Source organism: Spodoptera frugiperda, chromosome 31, assembly GCF_023101765.2.
Source record: "Spodoptera frugiperda isolate SF20-4 chromosome 31, AGI-APGP_CSIRO_Sfru_2.0, whole genome shotgun sequence".
In the NCBI taxonomy this organism is placed as follows: Eukaryota; Metazoa; Arthropoda; class Insecta; order Lepidoptera; family Noctuidae; genus Spodoptera; species Spodoptera frugiperda.
Window position 1 is genome coordinate 9,493,038 of NC_064242.1, and position 26,059 is coordinate 9,519,096.

The 26,059-nt window shown below is 36.0% G+C and overlaps 3 protein-coding genes across 4 annotated transcripts; 1 reads left to right on the top strand and 2 right to left on the bottom strand.

Moving 5' to 3' along the window:
* Positions 1 to 775: 775 nt before the first annotated feature.
* Positions 776 to 6,446, top strand: LOC118276242 (mucin-2). 2 transcript variants are annotated; one of them, XM_050707500.1, is made up of 2 exons: positions 776 to 5,950; positions 6,176 to 6,446. In XM_050707500.1, exons 1-2 carry the CDS (start codon positions 803 to 805, stop codon positions 6,410 to 6,412), a joined length of 5,385 nt encoding a protein of 1,794 aa, XP_050563457.1. In that variant the 5' UTR covers positions 776 to 802; the 3' UTR covers positions 6,413 to 6,446. The 2 variants fall into 2 exon arrangements, with proteins under 2 accessions (XP_050563457.1, XP_050563456.1); XM_050707499.1 differs by having other exon boundaries at positions 776 to 5,371; positions 5,462 to 6,446.
* Positions 6,447 to 10,714: 4,268 nt separating this feature from the next.
* On the bottom strand, positions 10,715 to 14,721 carry LOC118276310 (uncharacterized). Its single transcript, XM_035594572.2, has 5 exons — positions 14,557 to 14,721; positions 13,587 to 13,806; positions 12,971 to 13,101; positions 12,413 to 12,568; positions 10,715 to 11,046 (listed from the first exon to the last, which is right to left on the bottom strand). Exons 1-5 carry the CDS (start codon positions 14,702 to 14,704, stop codon positions 10,898 to 10,900), a joined length of 804 nt encoding a protein of 267 aa, XP_035450465.2. The 5' UTR covers positions 14,705 to 14,721; the 3' UTR covers positions 10,715 to 10,897.
* Positions 14,722 to 18,077: 3,356 nt separating this feature from the next.
* LOC126912946 (circadian clock-controlled protein daywake-like) lies at positions 18,078 to 23,529 on the bottom strand. Its single transcript, XM_050707501.1, has 5 exons — positions 23,362 to 23,529; positions 21,573 to 21,792; positions 19,936 to 20,066; positions 18,853 to 19,005; positions 18,078 to 18,276 (listed from the first exon to the last, which is right to left on the bottom strand). The coding sequence occupies exons 1-5, from the start codon at positions 23,426 to 23,428 to the stop codon at positions 18,125 to 18,127; spliced, it is 723 nt and encodes a 240-aa protein (XP_050563458.1). The 5' UTR covers positions 23,429 to 23,529; the 3' UTR covers positions 18,078 to 18,124.
* Between the last annotated feature and the right edge of the window lie 2,530 nt (positions 23,530 to 26,059).

Here is a 26,059-nt window from a genome sequence, read left to right on the forward strand (position 1 = left end):
GGCCTATGCAATTTTTACAAAAAAAAAAACAATGTAAATAACTAAAAATTCTGACGTGATGGAATTTTTTGAATATTTTTCCTGTAATCAGCGCCCTAAAATCTATCTAAATCAATCATCAAAATTAAAAGGGGAAAACCGGTGCAGACCTGTGTTATACTTAATTTTCGTATTTTTCTAGCTTTTTTATGGGTTAAGCTAGCGAACGAGCAGACGGATCACCTGATGGCAAGCAATCATAAAACTATTATAACCGGCCAAAGACGGCAACACCAAAGGCGCAAAGAGCGACGCCTTTTGGAGGTTTGGAATTGGAGGATTGTTGGGGATTTGGGGATTGGGGAATTGCAGAAGGGAGGGGGGGGGGTGAATATAGTAAGAAAACCTGGGCCTATTATTTCAAATTATAAGTTTAAAATTGCAAACACACACTAAACAAACGTGGTGATAGATGTTCAAACCTTTTCCGTGTGAGAAGAGGCCTTTGGTCAACAGTGGCCACTTATAGTTTATTGATGATGATAATGCACTCTCTTCAGATCATGGCATTCGCGCCAAGTGCTCCAGCACTAATTCATGTTTCAAATCAATGGGGAGATTTTTTATTAAGTATATAAAAGTTCTATATAGGTAAAGAGACATTAAAAAAAAAACAATAATTTTTAAGACAACCCTAGAAGAACCGACATAATAAAATTAAATCACACAAATAGAATGCAAATAACAAACTGGTTTTTGATATCTAATAGAATGCAAGATGCCACTACACAAATGATCGTTGTGTGAACCGTTTACCGTGAGAATGGCCGTGTCTATAAAGCTATATTTTTTACTATTAATAATAAATATACCGCGGATACCTTCATGCGAGACATATCACAACGATCAAGAATGGATTTGTGAATACGTGTATGTTTATGATGAACCTATAAAACAAGTGACTAACAAAATTAATGAAGATATGAACGACAAGTGTATTTATGAATCTACTACAGAACCAAACAACTTATTTATACGTACGACGCCTAAAGGAGTGGTGAATACTACTCAGGACCCTAAACCAGTGGCAAGCAATACGCCTGATAATGAAGACGATTTGTATATTCCTACGAAGCCTAAAGGAGTGGTGAATACTACTCAGGACCCTGAACCAGAGCCAACCAACCCGCTTGAAGATCCAGAAGACTTGCATACTACTACGACGCCTAAAGGAGTGGTGAATACTACTCAGGACCCTAAACCAGTGGCAAGCAATACGCCTGATAATGAAGACGATTTGTATATTCCTACGACGCCTAAAGGAGTGGTGAATACTACTCAGGACCCTGAACCAGAGCCAACCAATCCGCTTGAAGATCCAGAAGACTTGCATACTACTACGACGCCTAAAGGAGTGGTGAATACTACTCAGGACCCTAAACCAGTGGCAAGCAATACGCCTGATAATGAAGACGATTTGTATATTCCTACGACGCCTAAAGGAGTGGTGAATACTACTCAGGACCCTGAACCAGAGCCAACCAATCCGCTTGAAGATCCAGAAGACTTGCATACTACTACGACGCCTAAAGGAGTGGTGAATACTACTCAGGGCCCTAAACCAGTGACAAGCAATACGCTTGAAGATCCAGACGTCTCGTATAGTACTACGACGCCTAAAGGAGTAGAGAATATTCCTCATGACACTAAACCAGTGACAAGCAATACGCTTGAAGATCCAAACGTCTCGTATAGTACTACGACGCCTAAAGGAGTAGAGAATATTCCTCATGACACTAAACCAGTGACAAGCAATACGCTTGAAGATCCAGACGTCTCGTATAGTACTACGACGCCTAAAGGAGTAGAGAATATTCCTCATGACACTAAACCAGTGACAAGCAATACGCTTGAAGATCCAGACGTCTCGTATAGTACTACGACGCCTAAAGGAGTAGAGAATATTCCTCATGACACTAAACCAGTGACAAGCAATACGCTTGAAGATCCAGACGTCTCGTATAGTACTACGACGCCTAAAGGAGTAGAGAATATTCCTCATGACACTAAACCAGTGACAAGCAATACGCTTGAAGATCCAGACGTCTCGTATAGTACTACGACGCCTAAAGGAGTAGAGAATATTCCTCATGACACTAAACCAGTGACAAGCAATACGCTTGAAGATCCAGACGTCTCGTATAGTACTACGACGCCTAAAGGAGTAGAGAATATTCCTCATGACACTAAACCAGTGACAAGCAATACGCTTGAAGATCCAGACGTCTCGTATAGTACTACGACGCCTAAAGGAGTAGAGAATATTCCTCATGACACTAAACCAGTGACAAGCAATACGCTTGAAGATCCAGACGTCTCGTATAGTACTACGACGCCTAAAGGAGTAGAGAATATTCCTCATGACACTAAACCAGTGACAAGCAATACGCTTGAAGATCCAGACGTCTCGTATAGTACTACGACGCCTAAAGGAGTAGAGAATATTCCTCATGACACTAAACCAGTGACAAGCAATACGCTTGAAGATCCAGACGTCTCGTATAGTACTACGACGCCTAAAGGAGTAGAGAATATTCCTCATGACACTAAACCAGTGACAAGCAATACGCTTGAAGATCCAGACGTCTCGTATAGTACTACGACGCCTAAAGGAGTAGAGAATATTCCTCATGACACTAAACCAGTGACAAGCAATACGCTTGAAGATCCAGACGTCTCGTATAGTACTACGACGCCTAAAGGAGTAGAGAATATTCCTCATGACACTAAACCAGTGACAAGCAATACGCTTGAAGATCCAGACGTCTCGTATAGTACTACGACGCCTAAAGGAGTAGAGAATATTCCTCATGACACTAAACCAGTGACAAGCAATACGCTTGAAGATCCAGACGTCTCGTATAGTACTACGACGCCTAAAGGAGTAGAGAATATTCCTCATGACACTAAACCAGTGACAAGCAATACGCTTGAAGATCCAGACGTCTCGTATAGTACTACGACGCCTAAAGGAGTAGAGAATATTCCTCATGACACTAAACCAGTGACAAGCAATACGCTTGAAGATCCAGACGTCTCGTATAGTACTACGACGCCTAAAGGAGTAGAGAATATTCCTCATGACACTAAACCAGTGACAAGCAATACGCTTGAAGATCCAGACGTCTCGTATAGTACTACGACGCCTAAAGGAGTAGAGAATATTCCTCATGACACTAAACCAGTGACAAGCAATACGCTTGAAGATCCAGACGTCTCGTATAGTACTACGACGCCTAAAGGAGTAGAGAATATTCCTCATGACACTAAACCAGTGACAAGCAATACGCTTGAAGATCCAGACGTCTCGTATAGTACTACGACGCCTAAAGGAGTAGAGAATATTCCTCATGACACTAAACCAGTGACAAGCAATACGCTTGAAGATCCAGACGTCTCGTATAGTACTACGACGCCTAAAGGAGTAGAGAATATTCCTCATGACACTAAACCAGTGACAAGCAATACGCTTGAAGATCCAGACGTCTCGTATAGTACTACGACGCCTAAAGGAGTAGAGAATATTCCTCATGACACTAAACCAGTGACAAGCAATACGCTTGAAGATCCAGACGTCTCGTATAGTACTACGACGCCTAAAGGAGTAGAGAATATTCCTCATGACACTAAACCAGTGACAAGCAATACGCTTGAAGATCCAGACGTCTCGTATAGTACTACGACGCCTAAAGGAGTAGAGAATATTCCTCATGACACTAAACCAGTGACAAGCAATACGCTTGAAGATCCAGACGTCTCGTATAGTACTACGACGCCTAAAGGAGTAGAGAATATTCCTCATGACACTAAACCAGTGACAAGCAATACGCTTGAAGATCCAGACGTCTCGTATAGTACTACGACGCCTAAAGGAGTAGAGAATATTCCTCATGACACTAAACCAGTGACAAGCAATACGCTTGAAGATCCAGACGTCTCGTATAGTACTACGACGCCTAAAGGAGTAGAGAATATTCCTCATGACACTAAACCAGTGACAAGCAATACGCTTGAAGATCCAGACGTCTCGTATAGTACTACGACGCCTAAAGGAGTAGAGAATATTCCTCATGACACTAAACCAGTGACAAGCAATACGCTTGAAGATCCAGACGTCTCGTATAGTACTACGACGCCTAAAGGAGTAGAGAATATTCCTCATGACACTAAACCAGTGACAAGCAATACGCTTGAAGATCCAGACGTCTCGTATAGTACTACGACGCCTAAAGGAGTAGAGAATATTCCTCATGACACTAAACCAGTGACAAGCAATACGCTTGAAGATCCAGACGTCTCGTATAGTACTACGACGCCTAAAACAGTAGAGAATATTCCTCATGACACTAAACCAGTGACAAGCAATACGCTTGAAGATCCAGACGTCTCGTATAGTACTACGACGCCTAAAGGAGTAGAGAATATTCCTCATGACACTAAACCAGTGACAAGCAATACGCTTGAAGATCCAGACGTCTCGTATAGTACTACGACGCCTAAAGGAGTAGAGAATATTCCTCATGACACTAAACCAGTGACAAGCAATACGCTTGAAGATCCAGACGTCTCGTATAGTACTACGACGCCTAAAGGAGTAGAGAATATTCCTCATGACACTAAACCAGTGACAAGCAATACGCTAGAAGATCCAGACGTCTCGTATAGTACTACGACGCCTAAAGGAGTAGAGAATATTCCTCATGACACTAAACCAGTGACAAGCAATACGCTTGAAGATCCAGACGTCTCGTATAGTACTACGACGCCTAAAGGAGTAGAGAATATTCCTCATGACACTAAACCAGTGACAAGCAAAACGCTTAAAGATCCAGAAGTCTCGTATAGTACTACGACGCCTAAAGAAGTAGAGAATATTCATCATGACACTAAACCAGTGACAAGCAATACGCTTGTAGATCCAGACGTCTCGTATAGTACTACGACGCCTAAAGGAGTAGAGAATATTCCTCATGACACTAAACCAGTGACAAGCAATACGCTTGAAGATCCAGACGTCTCGTATAGTACTACGACGCCTAAAGGAGTAGAGAATATTCCTCATGACACTAAACCAGTGACAAGCAATACGCTTGAAGATCCAGACGTCTCGTATAGTACTACGACGCCTAAAGGAGTAGAGAATATTCATCATGACACTAAACCAGTGACAAGCAATACGCTTGAAGATCCAGACGTCTCGTATAGTACTACGACGCCTAAAGGAGTGATGAATACTACTCAGGACTCTAAAACAGTGACAAACGATACGCTTGAAGGTCCAGACCACTTGTATATTCCTACGACGCCTAAAGGAGTGATGAATACTAATCAGGTCCCTGAACCAGAGCCAACCAATCCGCTTGAAGATCCAGAAGACTTGCCTACTACTACGACGCCTAAAGGAGTGGTGAATACTACTCAGGACCCTGAACCAGAGCCAACCAATCCGCTTGAAGATCCAGAAGACTTGCATACTACTACGACGCCTAAAGGAGTGGTGTATACTACTCTCTTGAGTCACTCTTTCAGGGTCCTCCCTGAACCAGTGACAAACGATACGCTAGAAGATTCAGACCACTTGTATATTCCTACGACGCCTAAAGGAGTGATGAATACTAATCAGGTCCCTGAACCAGAGCCAACCAATCCGCTTGAAGATCCAGACGACTTGCATATTAGTACGACGCCTAAAGACCCTGAACCAGTGACAAACAATACGCTTGTGTATATGATTATGACGCCTAAAGGAGTGGTGAATATTACTAATGGTCCTGCACCAATGACAAACAATACGCTTGTGTATATTATAACGCTTACCGCGTTGAATATTACTAACGGTCCTGAACCAGTGACAAACAATACGCTTGTGTATATCATTATGACACCTAAAGGAGTGATGAATACTACTCAGGTCCCTGAACCAGTGACAAACAATACGCTTGTGTATATGATTATGACGCCTAAAGGAGTGATGAATATTACTAATGGACCTGAACCAGTGACAAACAATACGCGTGTGTATATGATTATGACGCCTAAAGGAGTGATGAATATTACTAATGGTCCTGAACCAGTGACAAACAATACGCTTGTGTATATGATTATGACGCCTAAAGGAGTGATGAATACTACTCAGGTCCCTGAATCGTCAGGTCCTAAACCAGACACAAACAATACGCCTGGAAATGAGACGATGATGTTATACATGTGTATTTCTAGTAAAGGAGTGACGAACAATATTGTTGAAGCTAGTTCTTCAAAAGATGGTCCTGGTGAAATAGTTGTAGACAATTATTCGTGTGTAAGTCAAAAAATTACTTTAAAACCTGAAAGTGTTAATTTTTTTGGCGAAATTCGTTTTCAGGGCAAATAACCTCATTTTACATAAAATAAATAGTAAAAAAATACGTTTGTCTTTTTTTTGTATTTTCACTATTTTGGGGGTAAATCATCCAATGGACCATCCTCTAAGGACGTTGACCTCCAAAGCCCAGGTATCACATTGCTTATAACTATCAATAAATAATGAATGCCTAAACTCTGACGTCAGCTTTCTGTTTATTTATACATAGCTAAAAGGTTATCTTAGCGAGTTGGTTGATTAAAACAAATAGAAGTTACATCATAATATTGTTTAAAACTGTTGAAAATACTTTAATAACTGTTGAAAATAAACACGTACCATGATAAGTCAGTGAAGTGGCTTTGAAAATGTTTTTATGACTCAAACTCTATAAATAGACCTAATCGGATTTGAAATAGCGCATAATGTCGCTTCTAGACACGCTTTATACGTAGAAATGATGTATTAGCTCCCACTTCTACACTTTGATTCATTTTATTTAAGTATTGTTATCTTAAATAACAAAATAAAAAAAGTGTTTTACATTTTTTCTTTACTTAACTGACAGACTAAATAGATTTGTAATTTTCATAGCCCGTCATCATCCCTATTACCTGTGCCAATAGGTAACAAACACCAAGTTTGGACGCATAGTTTTTGACGTATGTATATTCTGTCTTATTGTCTCTGCCTACCCATGGGAGACAGGCGTGAAGTTATAGATGTATGTATGTATGTATGTATGTATGTATGTATATTCAAAAACACTTTAAAATATCAGTAATAAATTAATAAAACCTGATCTACTTTGCACAGGCACGTGTTTATTCAGTTTTTTTGTTTGATTTAGTTCTATTTGGGGACACTGTTGGGGTTTGATTTGTGTAAAGTTAATTTGTCACCTCAACAACCTATTGGCCACTGCTGACCAAAGCCTTCTTCTCCCATGGAGGAGGGTTTAAGCATCACCACGCTTGCTTAATGTGGGTTGGTGATTACAAAATTATAATTTGAAATTATAATCCTAGGTAGGTCACGATGGTTCTTCACCGCTCGTCAGCGGTGTCTAAATAATCTTAGAAAGTACATAATATAACCCGCAAAAAATCAGAATAGTACTTGCCGTTAATAGGTTTTGAAACCGCGCCCTCATGCATGAGGAGCGCGTGTTTAACGTCCGGGACACGACGGCCACATAGTTAATGTGTAACTAAGCAAATTTTGGTTAAAAAACTTCCAAAAAGAAACATAATTAGAAACTCTCATTTATATGCTTAATGATCATGTTTACGACCACGCAACAGGTAACGAAGTAGTAGATTAGTACAACAGAATGTATGATCGTCAATAATTAAAAGATCTATTTTTGCAATCTTGGTTAGCTTTGTGTTACAGTCTAAATAAAAGGTCTTATATCGTGACAATAATAGAACAAAACTCATAGAGTAGGTACCTAAGAGAAAAAATACCTAGTAGTTACTTAGCTCACTATTTGCGGAGTCATCTAGTAAGGTAATATTTTTATTTCTTCCCCACTTATTCCTACCCAATGATAGAAGCTCAACATCGTGAACGAAGTTCTGCTGAGTCACCGTGATCAATTACAACTCTTACGTACCAATATCTAAAGTTAATTATCGTTTGTCAAAATATTATTTATCTACATACTTTTATCGTTTTATGAGATAATGGTTTAGGTTAATTTTTTTTTTGGCTGTCAGATTTCGTACTTGGCTTAATTGTATGAAATAAAATTCAGTTCATAAATTAATATCGAAATAAATAAAATATTAGCAATAGCCCAAACATATGTAAATCCTTAAGTTTGTCTTCTACTTATTGGATTTTCGACTTTATTACAAAGTAATATAGTTATATAATTAAAGAAAAAAAAACATTGTACTTATTGGTGTATTAATTCAATCATAGTCAACAAATATACAATGTGATAGGGGTGAAACTTCTAACCCGTTAAGGCTGGGTTCTACATCTAATTTTATCGACAAAATTAAAAATTATGGCTATTTTAATATATTTTTTACTTTTTTTTATATCAAAGGTTGTATGCGTCGTAGAAACAAAAAACAACGACAATCGGTAGCTAATAACCTTGGCTAACTAATTCATTACGGTACTTTTTTTATATGTTTGATAATGTTTTGGTGAGAAAAAATCATTTGTGAATTATTTTTACCGAAAAAAATCACTATTTTTCAATATTTTCAATTAGGGGTTCAACCCCCCCTATTATTTTTTTGTCGATAAAATTAGATGTAGTACTCATCCTTAACGGGTTAGAAGTCCCAACCCTATCACATTGTATACATAACCATACTAACTAGTGAAACACACCTAATATATCTTATATTTCTCATCCCTTTAGGTTATGGGTTACTGGGTTTCAGACCTCGAACACAAATCTCTTCGCGAACACCAAAGAATTTCCCTTCGTTGACCCTCGTTACTTAAATCTCGTTCGAAAGATAAATGTCCGAAAGAAATACGATTGTACGATATGTAACTTTGTTACTTAGAATTAGTGCTAAGATTGTTTCAATCGATATTCTGGGGAAGGTCGAAAGAAATTAAAAATCATCTTTAATTTTTAGAATTCCGTAGCCAAATCGCACAAAACGGAACCCTTTTAGATTCGTCATGTCTGTCTGTCCGTCCGTCCGTGTGTCACAGCCATTTATTTCCAAAACCCTCGGGCCTACATGGTTGAAAATTTATTGATGTATTCTGGCATCCGCTACTTGAATTTTGAATAGAAATTTAAAGTGATTCAAAAAATTTTTTTGGATGATGCCGTGATGGGTGTCTATAGATAGGACTTTACAAAAGACATTAAGGTTCCTAAAACCATTTTTCGTCAAAATCAATTGTTTGAAAGTTTGACGCTTCTAAAGTGGAAACATTAGTGTGCCCCCCCCCCCCCCGTTAACTCTTAAAATAAGAAAGGGAGTAAATAATGGTGGCAGTCAACGTGTTAATTATCCAAACTATTTTCATTTTAAAGAAGGGCCAAATTAATAGTACTCTGTACCGATGAGCATGTATGAAAATACTGATGACTGTTAATGATGCGAGGTATGCAAGATTCGTAGCAATTGACATTCCATTGTCTCTGCCTGCCCATTGGAGACAGGCATGAAGTTATGTATGTACCTATGTAATTTAAGCAAAACCACAGGCATAACTCCTTTTATATTTGACTGTCTCGTTGGCCGAGTGGTTGCAAGTGCGACTGCCGGGCAAGGGGTCACGGGTTCGATTCCCGGGTCGAGCAAAGTATTGCTGGGCTTTTTTCGGGTTTTCGAAAATTTCTCAGTGCCCGGTATATGGCAATATGCTCACTATCTATTACATGGGACTTACAATATTAATTGTGAAAAGTGGGTGTACATGTTTAACGTGGCATTACGTGCCATAATGTGCACCTCTGCCTACCCCATCGGGGATAAAAGGCGTGAAGATATATTATATCCTTTTAAATTTAGAGGATCCAATTACACCTTATTACATGGGACTTATAACACAAATGGTGAAAAGTCTTTATAAATTGTATAACGGCATTACGTGCCGTAATGTGCATCTCATCTCTCATACCCCCATCGGGGATAAAATGCATAACGTTGGACCCAATCACTACTGCCTATTATATACAGCAAAACATTCACAAATTTAAAATCTTCTTCAATGAATACGAAGCCAGTTCAAAATCAAAGTCTGATCGTTTTATACTAAAACAGATTTTAATAGCAGCATTCCTTTTGTCTGTAAATAAACGGGCGACAGTAATAGCCACCATGTGTTCCTTGCATTCAGTGCTCTGCTGACGTTTTTATATTCCCCAAGTCCGTGTGAAGATCCAAAATAATTGTACTTTTATGGTTTATTATGTTACCAACGCAGTGTTTAGCGGCGATGACAACTTGATGACATGATAATGCTATTTATTTGAAGCTATTAAAACGAGTAGATTCATATTTTCTCTTTTGGTCGTTTTTGAGTGTGCAATAAAGAGGCGTAGCGGTGTTTATTGGTTGTATGGGTATATTTTCAATGTAGGAAATTGTTTTTAGGTTTGTATTTTAGTTAATAAAAGCCTCAGGTATGTCTTTGATGCAAACATATTGGCTGTATATTGTGTTGAGATTTTTTTTATATATTAATGACATGACTGGATCTACTATTATATTAGATTATATTATGACGTAAGACAATCTCGTTACCTTGCTTTTTGCACACCTCAAGTTGTTTAAACATTTGCGACCTTTTTGAAATAGAATAGTCGTAGATGACTTTTGTAGAGACAAAAAGAAAAACAAATTTATTACTTAAGAGTGGCAGTTTATTATGATAATGATAAAAATATTCAGTTCCTACTTTTACTAGTCATGTTATTTTCCTTTCCAATCAAACTTAGAAGCAGATTTATAAATAATTATCGTTCTTAAAACGAACCTTTTTATATATTTTTTGTTATAAATTAAGACAAAGTTTATAGGAACATTAATCAGTGAATTCGCTGGAAGGAACGTGCTCGAAGAAGGTCTCAATTTGTTCAATGATCCTGCTAATGATGGCCTTGATTATCGGAGGGCCGATTTCCTTCACGATTTCATTGCTGCTGGACTCAATCATCGTACGGGCGGCGTTACCTGAAGAAGTAATAAGATGTAATAAGAGAATAAAGAAATTATTTGAAAAATACACGTAAAGTCTTGCAAGCTATGGTACTTAGTTCATCGTTTACTATATTTATTATATTTATATACTATGTTTCTTAGTTAGTTTATACCTACCTATTATATTTAAAACTCTGCCTCCGAAAACCTATTGCAGCTTGCAACCTATTGCAACCCAGCCCACCTACAACGACTTTTCTGCACAATCCAAATAATGACTAGTATAAAAAGAACTTAGTATTACCTAAATCGTCCAATATGGAATTATATGACAACCACAGCTTATTAGTGGCCACTTTTGTCAAAAGGTCTCTTCTTAAACGGAGAATGTTTGAACATTAATCAGCACGCTTGCTCAATGCGGGTAAGCGATTTAAAATTTATGATAAGAAATTAGAAAAGAAGCGTTTCCTCATGATGTAAAGTTTGTCAGTGGTATCTAAATAATCTTAGAAAGTACATACAAGTCAAAAAAGTCGCATTGGTACTTGCCGTAGGTGGGTTTCGAAGCCGCACTCTCATGCATGACAACCTCCGGACTACTACTACGTTTTTATTTGATTGGATATGAAGAAATTTATAATTAATTAATAAATAAATAAAACCGAGGCTTGGCTTGTTTGGGTCACTACCTAATAAATTTTATTGGACATTATAGAACTAATATAAAGACAGCCAACATTAATCACGTTGCGAAATGAAAAATATGTATTGCATAATTTATTCGATATACGGAAGCAAGGTTGACATTTCGGATATACTAAACGCACTTGAAGTGCACTGGACTTGAATTAATTAATATTTTTGACTTTGAATCTAACTTTTTATGTTTACATTATAAATATAAAAGGTCAAATAAGTGACGGTTTATGTAAACTAATCTTAATTTCAACAACAAAATAAATAGTAGAAATATCCACGTAAATATCTGATGACATCATAACGCATATTATATCGTATTCATACAAAATTCATAGAAAAAAATATAGTTTTGGACGTTTCGAAAAAAGTATTGAATTTGACTTTAAGCCTTAGATTACAGAGTTTTTTTTTGTTTAAGTTAAGATATCATGTAATAATGGTAGAAAGAATACATTGGACACCGCCCTTAGTTTTCCCACAGATGTCGTAAGCCAATTAAAAGATATATTATATAATATTTAACAAAGACCGGGCAGCCCTTTCTGATTAATCAGATTCTTTCGATCTGCAATATCAAACCCGTCTTGATAAGCGTGGAAATTATGATAACTGACCTTTTTTGCTGAGGAGGCCTACCAGTCCAGCAGTGGATTCTCGTTGCTTGTCAATGTAAGATATTAGAAAGGTAGGTACTCACCCAAAACTTGGTTTCCATTAAAGAGATTCTCCAGTTCGATGGTAGATTTTTCTTTTACATCGTAAGTGTGTTTCCAGGTCTTGATGCTCCAGTGTTTCTCTCCGTCACGGCCAAGGTTGTCACCGATGTCAACGTCAGCGGTGATTACTACTTTCCCTGGATTTGAAAAATGAAATAAATAATAACTAATCTTCTTCTTAAGGTGCCATTTTTTGCAAAGATTGGCGATCATTCGGGCTATCTGCACTCTAGATATATAGTTGCAGTATCACTATTCAGAGTAGTAGTTTTTAGAGTACAAATAGCCCTAATGAATGACTTGAAATCATTTCACTAGAATAACTTTTATATTTTATGTGATCTACTTGCTGCTACGGAAACTTTCATGGGCGAGTCCAACTCACACTTGGCCTATTTTTTTATACCATAAAATTGTCGTGTGGCAGTTTTGAAACAGCCATAAATTCAAAATTATTTTTCAGATTAAGTTATCTGGCGTAGAAAAATCAGCCCTAAGACAATTATTTATAGGAAGTTAATAGATTAACGTGAACTTACTGAGTACAACGTGAGCGTCACCCTTTCCTTCAATAGGCAGTAGCAGCAGACGTCCCTTCATCTCATATTTTCCAACAAAATCGACGGTACACTGCAGTTTCACAGTGATTTTAGATTGTCCAATGTCACGCCTGAAAAAGAACATTTTTGTATTTTTTTTCTTTTGTTTTCCAAGGCGTTAATTGAGAGTGTGCTCGATAAAAATATTTTTAAGTTCCGTTTTTAATAAGAATTACAATAACTATCAATTTTAGTTCCAAAGAAACCACGTTCTTGTTCAAAATATAGGAAGAAAATCTCGTGTGCTTTGGTATAGTACTAAATAATGTCATCACAACAAATCTTATTTTCTTTTTTGGTTTGAGATGAACTTTATCCTACACAAGAATTTCTTCCGTATCGTGGGTGCGTTTACAAACAAACAATTTCACATATTACATGATACCTAGAACTGAAGCAACAATTTGTGGATAACACAAAGAGTTGTTCCGTGAAAGAATCGAACTCTGCTTTTCCAGCCACCGCACCAACACAACCGTAGAGGCAAACTAGTCTAATCCATAAGTAATACTTCGTATTCTTCTGGACTACAAAAATGAGAAGAAATTGTACTTACTTCACTTTTTTAGCTAAGCAGTCCTTAAGTCCAGTGCCAGTAATGTTCCAAAGAAGCAGTTTAAGGGTAGGGGAACTGGCGTCCAAAGTTTCCATTCTGAAGGGGTCCAGTTTTTGCACTCCCAATTCTGGGATACCGGCTGCAAGTATTGGGATAGCATTTTGTGCCGTTGCCTTAATGCATTTCGAATCGTCCCATTTGCATTTTTTTATGAACGGTGCTGTAAAAAGAGTTTTGATTGTAAATTTTACGTTACTTTTTTTTACATATCTAGTGGATCCCACGAACTTGGTTTTGCTTTGGAAATTTTTCGTTGCGTTTTTGTTATTTCTTTCTTACATAATATGAACTGTCTACTAACAATAACACACATACACGACGTCACGCCTTTTATCCCCGAACGGGTAGGCAGAGGTGCACATTACGGCACGTAATGCCGCTATACAATGTACACCCACTTTTCACCATTTATGTTATAAGTCCCATGTAATAGTGGGTGAGCCTATTGCCATATACTGGACACAATTCCAGACTCCGTGCTACCACCGAGAAATTTTCGAAAATCTGAAAAAAGCCCAGTAGTACTTTGCCCGAAAATCGAACCCGAGACCCCTTGTTTGGCAGTCGCACTTGCGACCACTCGACCAACGAGGCAGTCTGACTGTCTACTAACAATAACAAATCCAACAAAAAAATAATTAGCGAAATCGGTTCGGAAGTTTTCGATATTTGGGCTTATCAACACAATCTACGATTTGTTTGTTTAATTAATGTATAAAAAATGAAATGTTTCACTACATATTGCTCATAAATATTGAATTGGGCGTTTTTTTTTTATAAAATATGTTTTGTAATAAAATATGCTAATGTCTTTATTATAGGCCATTTGCAAAAATTAAATCTATTATTTTACGTTTCTTTGTATATTTTCATTCTAAAATATGTTTTAAGTAGAAATAAAAACACGTACCGTAAGCCGCGTTAGCGGTGTATGCAACGCTTAATAAAAGTACTACAAAATATTTTGAGTACATTTTTTTTCCAAAATGAAAACTGTTCACAGAACACAACTGTATAGTTCCGAGTTTGTCTTGCGTATATATAACTGAAACCCACATACATACATATATATGATATCTAGACTCATGTACATATATTGTACACAAACTAGGTCTTTTGTAAAGCCTTTAACAATATGATCATCATAAATAAAAAGTTAATAGTGCGTTGACATCAATTCTCCAATTTTTTGAGTTCATTCGGTAAAAAATGTGTATATGAAAGCATTTCTTTTTTGTTTTGACTATTTTGTACTTGTGTGGAAGGTTGTTATACTTATTTTGGGGGTTTTTCCGTGGATATATATCATCCCATTCATTTAATTCTAATGGGCTTAGAATTGAAAGATTGTAATTTATAGGTATTAAACTACAAATATTATAAATACGATTTTTTATACGTACATCGAAAAAGTGCAATAAAGTGTAACAACTTTATATGTATTAGGCAAATAAAGAAAAACTTGCCTAAATCAAGGATAAAACTCTGTCACTCGTGAATGGTATAAATTTAATTTTGTATGAACTTCACCATCAGCTGGAGGACGTAACATCGATGAACAAAACAAAGACTCTCCTTAATCCACAATAACTTCATTGATTGCTTTAACAATTATGCCGGTTTACTACGTAAAAGTAGTGTCGGGGAGCCAGTGGATGCAGGTGGCGATTTGTCGTTCTACGTGAGGGACTAAGGGGGAGGCCTTTGTTCAGCAGTGGACGTCTCTCGGCTGATGATGATGATGAGTACGTAAAAACTCTCGCTACGTCTTTTTTAAAAAACCCCGAAATTTACATCATTTTAGAAAGAAACACAGTAATATAGACTACCTAAATGTATAAGAAACGAAAAGTAATATCTGACTTTTTAAACGAGAATTGTCTTAGTTTTTAACCTATTTAATTTAAATATACATATAATAAATTATGTTTTCTTTGCCTAACTTACTTGTAGGTACACCAATTTCATTGGTAATATATGTCAAAGTCAAAGTCAAAAGTCAAAATTATTTATTTCAATTAGACCAGGAAGGCACTTTTGAACGTCAAAGCAAATATAATAATATTAATAGCGTCTGTCTGTCGGTCAGTCCTCTAGTGAAACTATTTGCTCGTTCCAAAGTGTAGATTCCTATGGAGAAGAACGAGCAAGAAAATCCTATATAGCATATGGAAATGCTATAAATGTATTTTTTCTGTTTTATTTAGAGAGAGCTGGACAAGCAAACCCAGGTTCTCATCGTGTATGAAAATTTTACCTCATAACCTGAAAAAAATGTCGCAAATTATGACACCTAGGTCGGTTCTGCAACAAAAGTTCAATACCCCGTTAAGTAAGTTTTTTGGACCGCGAGTGTAATGTCTTTGTTATTTATCACATTGACGCTAATATGTACCCTACAAGATTCGGTAAGAGTATTTCAACGCCTTTATTGCTGTAACGGTTGTTTGGTATACATACATAAGTAAATATATTGCAGTTATATTATTGTTTTTTTTTTATTACATATGTCGATTTCGACTGCTAATGCGATTACACTGCAGCTTGGGTAAAGGGTATTCACCATAAATGCATGTTGCCATCGGAATACCTGAAGATTAAGAAGAATGTACAATTATTATTGAGCTTCTTCTAGACAAACATATCCAACCATAAATAACTTATTTTTAATACAGTGTCGGCAATGCGCTACAGATGCAACCGAAGCCTAAACTACAAAATTCGCATTAAAAAAAAGAAAAATGTTGCCTAAACTAGTATTTTCTTCGGTGTCATAGGCATGTTTACAAACATAAAATGCCACATGCACCTAACACCCAGACCACGAACAAAAAATTATGGATCGCTCCGTGCAGAAATCGAACCCGTTACACGTTGCACGACAGCCGTTTGCCAAGACACACAGACGTAGCGCTAACCGTGCTTTCCATCATCCGTTTTATTTGCCAACTTGCTTTTGACTATAACCACATTAGCTGATGTCTGATCTCTCGGTTTTTCACTCTTAAGGTCCAACAAGATATTTCTATATGAAAGAAAAAGAAAAGAGTTTTAGTAGTCGATTATCATTGAACTTTCCAATTGCACTTTATGTGATTGTGATAATTGTACTATTCAGTGGCATGCATATCATATGAGCTAAAGATGAATATCATGTGAGCTAATGAGGTTTTATTTATGGGTTTTTTTTTATATTTATCACCCAAAGGATTCTACCGCCATGGGCGACGCTAGAGCGAGTGTCAGACTCTTACTGACTAAAAATCACCCGTTCCTATTCGGGATCCCTTCTTTTTGCATAATGTTCTTTGTCCTAATATACTTCTACATCATAATTTAGGGTAATCTGTAGTTTCTATTTACCAGCATGAAATAGAGTGTAAGCATAAATATAAATGTAATTATGTAGATATTATACTAATATAAAAAATCTAACACACACTATAATAATTTAAATATATGCGGATGTAGCAAAAAAAACTGTTTACATAATTTGGTACATAAACGGTCTCAGTAGGTAAATAACGGTCGGTATTTATATTATATGCAAATTGTCATTAATAAGTAATTTTACATTGAACTCAAAATGACCTTGAATTTGTGTTTTGTGTATATTTGTTCTAGAATCTTTCTCTAACGGTTGTTATCACGTGACTGGTAGTTTCCACGGAAAAAGATCTGAGTTTTGATTTCTGCATAAGGAATTATGATACATGACACTAGGGTAAACATAGCTACTGTCCGGAACAGTAGGGCTACTCCGGTTCTTGAATGCGAAGTTTCGTTTAATCTTCGACCGTAGGTTTTATTGATTTACTAATAGAATTACTTGAAATAACGTTTTATTTTTAATTTCATATCTAACCTATTTATTTATCTTCACTACATTCGTTCATTTTTGTTCACGAAAGTTCGCAATAAATAGAATTGTAGTATGCAATCTGCGAAGTTTTTTCGTTCGTTCGTTGAATTAGAGTAGGCCCCCAGGTCTATTAGAGTACCCGGTGTCCCTTACAAGGGTTGAGGGTGGTCACGGGGTTGGTTTGAATGAGGCTAAAATCCCATACTCCCTAGTCTGTTATCCCCGAGAGCTGGGCGCCTTTTGAAGGTCTCCCCGCGTCATAAAAAACGGGTAAACACACTGAATACTTGATTTTTACTTGTAGGTTGTAAGTTCTATGTAGTTTTCTACATTATTGTAAAAGTGCTCGTTCTTCTCCATAGGAATCTACACTTTGGAACGAGCAAATAGCTTCACTAGAGGACTGACCGACAGACTGACGTTATTAATATTATTATATTTGCTTTGACGTTCAAAAGTGCCTTCCTGGTCTAATTGAAATAAATAATTTTCACTTTGACTTTGAAAGTGCACCATTAACATTAGAACAGAATGAAAATAGGTTGTAGGAAACAAAAAAAAAACTATCATTAACAAACCAAGTCGGGGTTTTAATGAATCACTATACAATCATAACTCAATCCAGGACAAGTTCTTTGGTAGGAATGTGAGAGAACATGCTGTTGATGTTCTTAACCACCTCAGTAATACAAGCTTCGAACATTTTGCCTCCGATTTCATTGACGATTTCATTTGGACTGTTCTTGATCAAATCATTTGCGGCTTCACCTGGAATGATAAAGAAAAAAAATTAATAAAGGACATCGGTTTTGATACTTGGTAGTAACCGATTTGGAAGTTATGAGGAAGAGGCTTATGTTTAGCTACGGCGTGGTCATTTAATGCATGATATGATTTTTTTGAGACGGAAAATCATCCAATGTCTTCTCCTGCTTTGTGTGAAGTGAGAGGGAGTGTCAGACTCTTACTGACTACAAACTATCGCGTTCCTACTCCTGCTTTAAGCCGGAGCCCTGTAAACCCGCTAGGTAGTCTGCAGCTCCGGTTCAGGCCTTAACCCTACTGGACTCCATATCGTTTCGGTTCTTCGAGATGCAGAAGAGAGAGAAGAGAACATAAAATGTTTATTCTACTCAACTAGGCGGGTCTAGTTGAGTAGAATAAACATTTTATGCATGATATGATAAAATTTCATTTACTAATTTAGCGTTTGTTTTAGATATAGATTTTTTCTATATATTGTATGCAAGACCAACGTTTGAAGAAATGTTGAAAGAGAGAGAGACAGGGAGTGAGAGAGAGAGAGATGGAAGAAAAAGGTCCTTAAAATGATTTTTAACTTACTTAAAACTTTGTTCTCCTGGAATAAGCCTTCGAACACAAGGTCAGACTTTTCCTTCAGCTCATAGGAGTGAGTGAATTTCTTGACCTTCATGTATTCTTCACCATTCTTCTCCTTCTTCACAATATCCAAGGTCACCTCGATTTCTAAATTCTCTGTAAAAGAAAGTTTGTGTTTTACAGTACGAATATTTACATACCTTTTTTTTATTGAATGCGTGTCAAACATTTTCTGGGAAAATCATTCAATGGCTTCTCCGTCGCCTTGGGTGAGGCGGGAGGGAGTGTTAGACTCTTACTGACTAAAAACCACCCCGTTCCTTCTCCTGCTTTGAGCCGGAGCCCCGGTAACCATATTTACATACCTACGTTTACATTTAAAACCTTTTAGTTACTTTTATTTTTATTTATTTTTTTAAATTAGTTTTTCAGTATTTCTGTAATTATTCAACTTTATTGAAAAATAAATTTTACTGACATCTTTTAGCTTTTTTTTGAAAGATTACTACAGAATGCGTGTCAAACATTTTCTGTGCAACTTGTTTAGAACCTTTGGACACTGTTATACTAATTTTTCATGTGATCTTGGTATAAGAGAGGAATCCGTCGACTAGACTCGCAAGTTACTGTGACCGCGGTCCTAGTTCGTCGATTGATTGATGAATCGGAATATTAAAAATAAATCTCTATTTATAAAAATAAATTGCTGTTCGTTAGTCTCGCTAAAACTCGAGAACCGCTGGACTGATTTGGCAAATTTTGGTCTTGAATTAGTTGTGGAAGTCCAGGGAAGGTTTAAAAGGTGGGATTAAAATGTTTGAGGCGGTACGAAGTTTGCCAGGTCGGCTAGTTCAAAATAAATTAAAGTCCCAGTTACACACGGGCCCAGTCGCCGGATTCCTCGTATAAAGTATGAATCATATATTTATGTACATATATGAAGTATAAATTATATACACTTTGACATAATTTATACTTCAACATACATATTAAACACTCAATTAGTAAACATACGTGATAGATAAATATCTTTACAAGATTTCTCGCAATAAAGACCTAATTACCATAAAACAATGTGTAACTTACTGAGGAATACGTGAATTTTTCCTTTTCCACCGACTTTCAACACGAGAACCTGGCCATCTAGCTCGTACTCTCCGTCGAGTTTTATGGGACATTGAAGTTTTAGGACAATAGTTGATTTTGCTGGATCACGCCTAGAAAATATGAAATAAACATTTGAAATAGGGTAGATGACTAATTTTTATTTTAATGTCAGTCTTGTAGATTATTTTAAAATATTACACACGTTTTTTTTTATTTTCTTACGGTAACAAATACTTTCTAAGATATATCGATTTGAAATATCGCGTGACGTCACTTTAGAGTACGTTTTATACTGAAAAGTAACGTAGTTAGCTCCCACTCCTAAACTTTGATTCTTTTTATCTAAGTATGTTATCTTATATGACAAAATAAAAAAATACGTGTCTAATATTTTTTCATTACCTAACTAACGGACTAGTAAGATTTTTAATTTTCATACCCCGTCTTCATCCCTATTATTGTAAACGCTTCGCAACAAACATATAAGTGTTATATTTTACTACAAATAAATAACGCGTATTACAAATATTTTTCAAGCAGGTTGCATAAAGAAGTGGAAAGATGCTTAATGTTTTGTTTTAATATTTTTAATAGAAGTAACACAGGTAAAATTAATTAAAAGTCATTCATTTTAAATTTGTTCTCTTTAAACAAATGTGAAAAGTTTCATCAAGGTCAAAAGTAGAAACAGCTTTTACACTGATATTTGCTCAATCAAAGAGTTATTTATAAAACAAAATGTTATTGAATATATTAAAAAAGTTAATGCATTATTAATTTTCTTGGTATACAGATAAAACTGCATTGCAACTGCACGGTTGGCGTCTCGCAAGGAGCAATTCTTTGTGTGATCCACAAATTGTTGTTTCGGGTCTGGGTGTCAGGTGTATGTGAACTTGTATGTTTGTATACGCACTCAAGACTCAGGAGAAAATCCTAGTATTGGGGCAACGTTTACGTTTGTAAGTAGATACGAATTGTGAAAATATCGTGAGGAAACCTGGGCCTTTTTGTTTCTAATTATAAGTTTGAAAACGCCAACCCACACTCAGCAAGCGTGGTGATTAATGCTTAAACCTCCTTGCGAGAAGAGGCCTTTGGTCAGCAGTGCTTACTTAGTTATAGGCTGTTAATATGATTCCAAAGTATTATTATCGTTAACCTAAACAATCGTCATTCCTTTTAATACTCGAAACAAGAGCTAGATATACAATATAGCACTCACTTTTCATTATAAGTACCATGTATGGAGTGAAGCCTACATTAAGGTGAAGCAATTGCTGAGAAATGGTTGAAAAATCCCAATTACTCTTGATCGACATTTGCCCTTACGAACACTCTATCAAAGCTTTATTACATTAGTTAAGAAAATATATGAAATAGTGGCAAGAAATAGATTTTTTTTTATAAATTACTAATTTCTGCCAGCGGCTTCGCCCACGTTCCAGAGAGATAAAAAGTGTCCTATCACCAAATTCAGCCCATACCCTGTCTGTATACCAAAATTTCATCAAACTCCATTCGATGATTTCACCGTGATTGACGAGCAAACATCACATCAAAACAAACAATCTTTCACATTTATAACATTAATGTGATAAAATAAAATAACTTACTTTAGTTTCAATGGCTTGCAAGACTTCAATCCAGTGACTGTAAGATCCCTGAGTATAAACTTAAGGTTTGGTGAACTGGAATCTACTTCTGTAAAGTATAGTGGGTCCATTTTTCCAACTCCTAGCTCTGGTATGCCATCTTTGTATGCCTCTATACCTCTACCGAGGTTGTCTAATAAACATTTCTCATCAGCGGCACGGCATGGTATCACAAACGCTGCTGTAAGTATAAAGAAATTACACGATTAGATATTTTATTAGAATTGGTGCAGCTATTTTGGATATCGAGAGATCACATTCAATTGAAATGCTATTAGTGTTTTAAATCTCTAATAGAGAGCTCGCACAACAACCTCTTTATCTATAATTATTTTGGATAGATTTTTATCTACCTACCTATATATTTTGGATGAATTTATTCGTTATCACTTAAAAATAAAATCCATTTTGATTTCTATAGTTATACTTATATTGTGTGCATTTAGACAATTGAGTATTTTTACCTACATAATAAAAATATATCACAAGAAGAATTTAAAATTATTATAGAAATCGTGTGCAACGTCACACCGTTTAATTTATCCTCGAAGGGGTAAGGCTTTTTTAACCATTATTGTTATAAGTCCCATGTAATAAGCGGTGAGCCTATTGGCATATACTGGGCACAATTCGAGACTCCGTGCTACTACTGAGAAATTTTCGAAAAACCGAAAAAAACCCGTTAATACTTTGGCCTACCCGGGAATCGAACCCGATAGCCTTTGTCCGGCAGTCGCACTCGCGACTATACGACCAACGACACGGCAGTCTATCATTATATCACATATCATTTATTTTGTAATGACAGAAATCATATTCTATAGAAACGTGATCAAATATGTAAATTATATTCGTTGCAAAAGCGCATGAATAATGTTTTAATGCACAACCAAGCTTTGGCCTTGACTTTACTATAGAATAAGTCAAGGTTATATAAAAAAGACCAGCTTCTTGTATGCGTTTTCGTTTGTATACGTTTCTAGTTGTATCGAAAAGTTTTTAAAGAAAAGAAAAATAATACGATATCTTTTATTTCATTAAATATTTATCAGCTAATTTTTTTTATGATGTAAGTCGGTAAAAAAGTCATTGACACCCGAAACATCCAAGATGTTATAAGTGTGTTTTTTTTGAGGGGGGAAAATCATCCAATGGCTTCTCCCGCCTTGGGCAAAGCGAGAGGGAGTGTCAGACTCGTACTGACTAAAAACCACCCCGTCCCTACTCCTGCTTTTCGAGCCGGAGCCCCGGTAAACCCGCTAGGTAGTCCGCAGCTCCGGTTGTTATAAGTGTGTTATCGGGCTTTTGGTGGTTAGAAATTTAAGGGTTGTTGGAGAATCGAGGATTCGGAGGATTAGAAAGAATCCTGATTTTGTAATTCAGGATTTTTTTATTTTTTAGTTATTTTGCTATAACGAAAATAATTTGGACAATAATTTTCAAAGAAATCATTATTATAGTAAATTATTGTAAAATAAAAATTATGTTTTCTAACACTTGGACAAGTGAAAAATAATAAGGATCTCTATATTGGATTTGACTGTATTTTAGAGAGAATTAATAATAAAATTCATTCTTAAACAAATTTAACTTAGTTCTACCAATTAATAATCTAACATTTAAATAATAATATTAACAAAACTAAGTAAAACGATATATTTTAAAAATACATAGTTTAGATTTTGAATGACAAAATGAATAATTAATACAAGCGGCACTGATTTATTAAAAAAATAAAAAAATCTAATACCTGATGCAGCGTATGAATAGTCAATTAATCCAGCAACACTTGCAAATAAAAGTAATAACGGCACCATTTTAATGTGTTTACCCACGATCAACAATCAGTAATACTATATTAGCAAACCAAATACTTCTTTATATACGAGATCCATAAATATATACTTGTGCATCTATATTTCTATCTACTCTTACAGAATACAAAAAAGGTATCGAATAACCTTCGAACTCAATTCGAAGAATTGTGTAACTTATTTAAAAGGTAGGAGAATACATAATTAAAAGTTTGTTCAAACTCACCATACAAGTTTTAGATAGGTATAGCCGATTTGATAATCCAAATGAGTAGTTTTTACCTTGGTTATTTTTTGTATACAAAGGTACACTGTCATGGCAACAACAAATGATACGTAAATATAAGCAGATTAAAATTATCTTTTGAAGATCAGGAAATGATTCAAGTTCAATGGGACGCTTTCATACGTATTGGCAGGATTAAACCTAAACAAGAACATGATCAGGGTGTTTTTCCACCAGAGATGTGCTATGTAGCTATGTTTTTTTTAAAGGTGGGAAAATCATTCAATGACTTCTCCCGCCCAGGGCGAGGCGAAAGAAAGTGTCAGACTCTTGCTGACTAAAAACTACCCCGTTCCTACTCCTGCTTTTCGAGCCAGAGCCACGGTATACCCGCTAGGTAGTCCGCAGCTCCTGATATGGAGCTATGCTACAAAGATGTAATAGCTAATTTGTGAAACTATTTGTCCGTTTCCACTGATAAGATATGCGATCCACAAGCCGGCTGTCAAACATGAAGAATAAAGCTAACCTCCTATATTAAGAAGACCTTTGCTCAGCAGTACTCTGAATCATGATGACTGGTATTTAATAAAACGACGCGACGGGGAGAATAGGAAAGAAGACATATTGTGACCTCAAGTGTAGAAAGACACGAGGAGACGTATTATTTCTAAATGAGGGAGAGCTTCAGCTTGAATGGGCCGAGTCGACCGGAGTGGTATACGATGTCCTCATAGAAAATTGACATGAAACAACGCTTGCCTTGTATTTCGTTGTATAAGTGAGGTTACTGGAGGCCCAATAACCCCCATTCCCAATCCCTAATTTCCCAACAACCCTTAAATTCCTAACCCCCAAAAACATGTAACGCCTCTGGTGTTTCAGGGGTCCATAAACGGCAGCGCTTGCTAACCATCAGGTGATCTATATATACTATAGTTTACCGGCTTATATCACAAAAAATAAGAAAAAGGAATAAGTTTATTAATAAAAAACTCTTTAGCTTATCTCTAGCTCTTTTAGCTTTTGGGTAATACCTACACCCAACAAGAGTGCATCCAAAATAGTCAAGATTATCACCTGATGACCGTTATCACAGCGAAAGAAACTGCAGATTTAAAAAAACATAATCTTATATTGATAAACATGTTATGTTACCACTGATCTAAATAATACATAAGACATCACTTCTGACCAATTAATAACTCGGGTAAAGATATAATTATATTATAATTAAACGAATTTCAAAGGAAAAAAATAAGAAAAGCAACTGATTAAAATAACCCAAGACTGTATTCTGGAGATAGTAGCAAATCTTCGTATGTGGTTCCACAAAATATTTATATTAATAGTTGTTACAAGAATGATAAAGGTTGGTGATTGGCAAGAAAAGGTTGGGAGTCTTTGATTTAAATAAATTATAATCAATTTAAATTATGGTTAAACAAACAGTGTTGTATTGCCACGATATGCACTTACTGCTTGTGGACAGTGGACGTGTAAAACAATACTGTATCTGTCAATTTACTGACTATAGAGAATTTTATAACATTATTTTTCCTTTATTCGACTCAAAAAGTTAGATCTAGAACCAGTTAAGTACCACTCAAATTAAGACAGCTTTATAACTATTATTATTGTGATGTAGACGTTCAAAATATAACCTTGAAAATTATAAACGGGTCTCCAATGTCTAAAATTGCCTTAAATCCTCCTTGACGGAATATAATAATCCTTTTCCAAAGAACTCTTTTTATATACTTGTAAAACTAGTTTCTTTACATCGATTTTTTGCTCTAAATTTAGATTTCGTAGGTAGATCTTTCTTTTTTCTGAATACATAATCATTTGAGCGTTAATGTCATTTTTTGTTTTGATAAAAATAAGAACAACACATGTGATTGCCAATATATTTAATGCAACCAGGAACACATATAAAGGACATATTATAAATTCACAATTTAAAACAGATAAACACGCTTTTAGTCGTCATCGGGATTTTTTTTTTAAAGAGTTTGCCCTTTGAATTTTGAATTTTGATGTCGAAACATGTATGTCAAATTTTATGTTTGTAAACGCACCCATGTACATGACACCCAGACCCGGAGCAACAATTTGTAGATCACAGAAAGAGTTGTTCCGTGCGGGAATCGAACCCGCGACACGTTGTCGCCAACCATGCTACCTTGTACAATAATATAATGAGCCCAAATTCAATAAACAGTACGTACTAGCCCAAGGTCAAGCCTATCAACCATCTTTCAATTCCATCATCAGACTATGTCGATTGCACCATAATATTATTTGGTCATCTAATCAATACTATAATTGTCAAGTTGCATGATGATACAAGAATTAGATGTGCGTGTAATTTCATTTCTATATATAGTTATAGGTGGATTTAATAA